This window comes from Dacryopinax primogenitus (assembly GCF_000292625.1).
Source record: "Dacryopinax primogenitus strain DJM-731 SS1 chromosome Unknown DACRYscaffold_7, whole genome shotgun sequence".
Taxonomy (NCBI): domain Eukaryota; kingdom Fungi; phylum Basidiomycota; class Dacrymycetes; order Dacrymycetales; family Dacrymycetaceae; genus Dacryopinax; species Dacryopinax primogenitus.
In genome coordinates, this window is record NW_024467204.1 from 512,100 (window position 1) to 517,797 (window position 5,698).

Below are 5,698 nucleotides of genomic sequence, written 5' to 3' on the forward strand. Positions count from 1 at the left end.
GCAGGCAACAAGGAAGTGGAGTAGACCTGATGACTAAGACCTATCTACAGTATAGGTATCTGTGGATGATCCTAAGAGACCAAGTCTGAAGAGACAGTCCCAGGCAGAGTAGGCCTTATATTTATACCTCTGTGGTGGAACCTGCTAGAACATCTTGCTTACTCAGCCTAGTCAGGTGATCAGGTCATATGACCAAGGATGAGGTCATATGAGGTCATGCACAGCCATGCACAGCAGGTCACCTGACCATCCAATCCTTCCAGCAGGTTCCAGCACATGCCAAGGTATACCAGCTACTTCCATGTCATAAAGGCTTAGTCATGTCTCTTGACCAAGCAATGAGCTGGTGCCCTGACAAACACATGGAAACCATAAATCAGATCCTGACCCACATTGAACATTCTGGCAGCACTTTCAGTGGTCCAAAAATGGTAATAGTGGCACCTGAAGTTGTTATCCTTGGACAATGTTGTACCTACATGGGCCAACAGCCCAAGCCTTCTAAGGTGGCGAAAATCCAGGACTGGCAACCATGCAAATCCCTCACTGAAGTGCAAGCCTTCCTGGGTACTCTTGGAATCCTCCAAATATTCATCAAGGATTTTGCTATGAAAGCCCGCCCTTTGAAACATCTCAAGCACAAAGGTATGATATTCACATGGGGCCCCAAACACCAAGCAGCCTTCAACCAGCTAAAAGCAGACACCTGTCAGGATGGTCTCCTCTGTCCCATTGACTATGAAAGCAACTGCCAGATTATCCTTGTGGTGGACTCCTCAAATATCGGTGTTGGGTATGTCTTATACCAAAATGATGTGAATGGCAAATGAAAACCAGCCTGCTTTGGATCTTTGGCATGGAACAATGTCAAATCCCCGTATTCCCAACCAAAGCTCAAACTATATGGTTTATACTGCACTCTCTGGGCCCTGTAAGTCTTCCTGATTGGCGCACACCAATTTATTGTCAAAGTGGATGCATCCTGCATCAAAGGGATGTTGAATAATCTGGACCAGCAACCTGCTGCAGCCCTCAACAGATGGGTCAGTGGTATCCACCAGTTTGATTTTGACCTTGTCCATGTTCCCCCCGAAAAACACACCAGTCCAGATGGTCTCTCCTGCCATCCCCCAAATTCACTAGATGCTCCAAACCCACTGGATATTGACCACAAACAATGCCTGGGACTTTTGTATCCCACATATCTTCAATCTGCTCTTGATGACTCTGAGCCTGAAATAGAAATCCCCTGGACCCCGTCCACCCAGTACCTTGATGACTGCATTGCATTTATCTGCCAATATCTTACCAATTTGTCACTCCCTCCAGATTGGAATATGCGGCAGCAGGCAGCCCTCATCAAGCAGTCCCTCCAATACTTCCTTCACAATGGGAAACTGTCTCAGCATAGCCTCACAGGCTGCCCCCAAAAATATGTTCCCCCCACTGAATGCCTTGCCCTGCTACAACAAGCCCACAATGACAGCAGTCGCAAAGGCTTCAAGACTGTCACCAGTATCCTCCATCTCCAATTTTGGTGGCCTGACCTTTGAGCAAATATCAAGTGGTACCTCCATACCTGCCATGCATGTCAGATCCATAGCATTTGGAAGGTACTCAAACCTCCAACAGTCAATTACCCAGCTCTGCTTTTCTCAAAGATTTACTGTGACACCATGAAGATGCCTCCCGTGAAAGGATACACCTGTATTGTGCAAGTCCGATGCTCCCTCTCCTCATACCCCAAATGGTGTCCTCTAAAGTCAGAGACCACAAAGGCCCTTGCATCCTTCCTCTTTCATGATGTTATCTGTCATTGGGGAAATATTGCAGAGATTGTCACTGACAATGGATCAGCCTGGGTAGCTGCAGTCAAGGAACTGGAATGACACTTTGGCATCTGGCACATCCAAACTTTGCCATACAACTCTTGTGCAAATGGTGCAGTAGAATCAAAACATTTTACAGTCTGCCAAGCAATTTTGAAAGTGTGTGGAGATAACATTAAGCAATGGCCTGACAAAGCACCAACTGCATTCTGGGCTGAGTGAATTTTGGTCCAGCACAGCACCAGCCTCTCACCATATTTTATTGCACATGGTGTTCACCTGGTCTTCCCCTTGGACTTTGAGCAAGTGATGTTCCTCGTGCCTCCACCTGAATTCCCTATGTCTGACAGTGACAAGCTGGCCTATTGACTTCAACAGCTCAAGCACCATGAGTCCGATTTATCTGATCTCCAGGACAAGGTTCACCAAGCCTGCCTCAGAACTGCAGACCGATTTAAGGTGGACTATGAGCACATCCTTGCTGATTATGACTTCAAACCTGGCACCCTGGTTCTCATTTGCAATACTCAGATTGAGAAGGAACTTGACCAGAAATCAAAGCCCCAATTTCTTGGCCCCATGGTTGTGGTCACACATACTGCTAGAGGCAGTTATGTCATTGCCAACTTGGATGGAGCCATCCTCAAAGCCCAGATTGTGCAGTTCCAAGTGTATCCCTACCACCAACAATCTGACTGCACACCCACCCTCTCTGACATTTTGCAGCAGATGTCTGCCAATATCCTGAAGACCATAAAAGATGTCTTGTCAACCACCACAGAGCCCAACTCCAAATAAATAGTGTAGGCCTTATACCCACAAACATGTCAAACAGCACACACGTCCCTCCCAACTTTGTCCCTCATTTTCCTTCATTTCCCTGAGATATATCTACTAAGTCTACAAGCAGACTCAGTAGTATGGCAACAAAACAGTCCTTACCAGAATACCTGCAAATTTCTTATGACCTGCATGAGATCCGAATTACCCATGTGAAAACATTGAACTCAGACTTGAGGCACTCTGCAACAAATATTGGGCCAACAAGATGTATTACCATGGATTTTGCTTAAGGCAAAATTCAGATCTACAAGAACACAAGACAAGAGAAAAAACAATGACTATTACTACCAGACAAAATATGACACAATGAAAAGAAAAGAAAAAGACAAAAAGCAAGAGACCTGCTTTACTCAGTCAGAGCCCTCCCCAGGAGAGCCTGGACTTGATCCGCCCAGCCTGTTACCATGTCCATTGCCTTCTGCGCTGTGTCCACTGCTTTCTGAGCCATATGCAAGCTCTTCTGGAGCTGCAGCATCTTGTGCTCTGCCATATGGAGTGGCGCAACCAGTGGCTTGACCTCTACAAGTTCAGTTGGTGTCACCTGGATAGGTGCACACTGGCTTCTGCTTCTTCTTGTCAGCGGGCTTTTTGGTGGGCTCCTTGATGAGCTCCGGAGTCTCTGAGCAGAAGAGCTTCATCTCTGCTGGCACTGGAGGTGGAGCCATTGCTTTGGCAATACATGCTGAAAAGGAAGTCAATAAAGGACAATAAAGGTGGATGGAAAAACAGCATACCTAGGCATGTGCTGCAAGGCTTTTTTGCTGCCTTGCATGCCAAACAAGCCACCTTGTCGGGAACCTCTGCAATGTTGCACTCATGGCACAGCGCCCCATCCTTGAAAACCATGTGCTTGCAGCACAATGAACACCGCCAAAAATGTGTCAGTAAGGACAAACAAAGCATGGAACATGGGGAACACTCATGCAATTCTCCGCTGCAAATGGCTCCAACACTGCGTCATCCATTGTCACCAGCAACAGCATAGCCAGCATCTCCTCAATCATCCACCCCTGCAAAATTTTGGTCAGTATGAGTTGAAGTAATGCAAAGACAAATATGGCTGACTTACTGCATTGGGAATCTGCCTTTGACGGCCTCCTGCAGGCCCTGGTTACCAGTGGCATCTGCATGGTGCCCTCATCAAGGTGCGGCATGACTGCCTTTGCCAGCATCATCTCCTTAGCCTCTGCCTTGGCCTTCTCCAGCTTCCCCAAAGGGCTGGCCAGGCTCACCAAGGACATCTATATAATTCAGATTAGTACAAGAAACTGGCCACCAAAAAAGGAAAAATGTACCAAAAAACCAGACAGCATGGCATTAAACTGCTTCTCCTCCTTGTCCTCTTCCTCATCCTCCTCCGGTGGCACAGACAATGCAGCGAGCTCCTCTTGCTGGTTGGCAGCAAATAGTTGGACCCACTTCTCAGGCAAATCATGGACAAGGGCAGACTGGGGACTGTTGAGGAGGAGTGCCACCATGTTACTGAATGGCTTGATGTCCAAATACTTCACCAATGGCAAGAATCTGGGATCCTCCACATCTTTGTGCATGCAGGCAACAATAGCAGCAGCAGTCTTGAGCATGGCAGCATGCTCATCCTTTGGCTTGGCGGCAGACTTGTGAGTGTTGGGCTTGGCCATTTTGGAGCATGGGGATGCATGTAAGTGGAGGCTGGGGTTCAGTTGAGATCTGTGGAGACAGGAAAGGTGAAATTTGGTCCCATTTATAGGCACGCAAGCACCTCAATGGAAAACAAAATTGTGCATAGGCCCTGCTAAGTGCCAATATCCAGAACACTGTTTCAGCTAAGGTAGCACAGATAAACACCACACTGGGCTTTGCAAAGCAAGAAATCGGACAGTCAGGGTCTCAGGCACCACATGACTCAATGCAAAAAACTCAGTCAGGGTCCCTCTTGTGGACTTATGTGGCACTGCAAGCCCCTGCTTAGGGTCTTCACACACTGACCAGCCACCTTTAGTGCCCATTGCACAGCAACACCCTCTGACATGCCTCCTTACCAAATAGTTGATGCCACCATTCTACCAGCACCCCGATACGCAGCATGATGTCTTACCATGGGGTGTCACATGATTGGTCCTTGATAATGCTGCCTTTACTTCATGACCCATTTGGCGGTGCCACACCACATTCCTGACTGCACAATATGTCATCCAGAGCCCCACTGACTCAGGGAGTCAGTCTTCAAGGTTTGGGGGGGATGAACAACCCCACCTCTGGTGGGGTGTGTCAGGCCAATATTCTCACAGCTATTTTCAGGCCTTAGAGACCATTGCATAGCACTATGGACCCTTGCAATGCAGGACAACACACCCTGGCGACAAGTCTTGACCCCCCTGATATTTGGCCTGGCAACTGCTATGATTTCCCAGGCAACAGGACCCTCAGATATTTGGCATGACAACCACAAGTTTCCCCTGCAACAGGATTGGCCCACACAGATATTTGGCATGCCAACACCTGCCTTGGAGAGGTATCTGGATACCAATTTAGTATAGAGTATGGTTTATAGTAGCTAGTATAAGTAGTTCCTAGAAACTCCTGTATCTAGCTTATTCTGCCCCCTTTTCCATTAGCGTTATATGGATCCAATTATCCCCTTGCTGGATAGGCAGATTTGACTCAACTTAGTGGATTCAACTTGACTTATTGTGACTAGACTAGATGGACACCGAGCTCCAATTTACCAACCAACTTCCAGCAGCTCAGCTACAGGCTTGACTCCCCCATTTATACTGACTTTCCCCTTCTCTCCCCTCTTTCCCTAGCAAGTTCTCACACACCACCCATCAGACCAACATATTTGGACACCTGATATATTGGACACCTTTTGAGTCAGATCATATTTTGAGCCTAATGTGAGGCAGCTTTTACTGATTAAGAGCTGCTGAGGCAAGAACTCCTCCTCCTCTGATTTTCAATACTGGCATCCTGTACTCCACCACCCTGCCTCTGCTATAGACCAACAAAATGAGCTTAGGGACAAATGGCAAGCCTGACATACC

General features: G+C 47.5%; 3 protein-coding genes across 3 annotated transcripts; 2 read left to right on the forward strand and 1 right to left on the reverse strand.

The window, feature by feature from the left end:
* Positions 1 to 359: 359 nt before the first annotated feature.
* On the forward strand, positions 360 to 578 carry DACRYDRAFT_26256 (uncharacterized protein; the record flags this gene model as incomplete). The annotated part of the gene is made up of 1 exon (XM_040774280.1): positions 360 to 578. A coding segment is annotated over one exon (219 nt), but the record flags the coding sequence as incomplete, so codon positions are not given.
* A 1,659-nt stretch (positions 579 to 2,237) lies between these two features.
* DACRYDRAFT_32542 (uncharacterized protein) lies at positions 2,238 to 2,531 on the forward strand (the record flags this gene model as incomplete). The annotated part of the gene is made up of 1 exon (XM_040774361.1): positions 2,238 to 2,531. A coding segment is annotated over one exon (294 nt), but the record flags the coding sequence as incomplete, so codon positions are not given.
* A 1,137-nt stretch (positions 2,532 to 3,668) lies between these two features.
* On the reverse strand, positions 3,669 to 4,312 carry DACRYDRAFT_106754 (uncharacterized protein; the record flags this gene model as incomplete). Its single annotated transcript, XM_040768322.1, has 3 exons — positions 3,669 to 3,682; positions 3,742 to 3,913; positions 3,968 to 4,312. 3 exons carry the CDS (start codon positions 4,310 to 4,312, stop codon positions 3,669 to 3,671), a joined length of 531 nt encoding a protein of 176 aa, XP_040629584.1.
* Between the last annotated feature and the right edge of the window lie 1,386 nt (positions 4,313 to 5,698).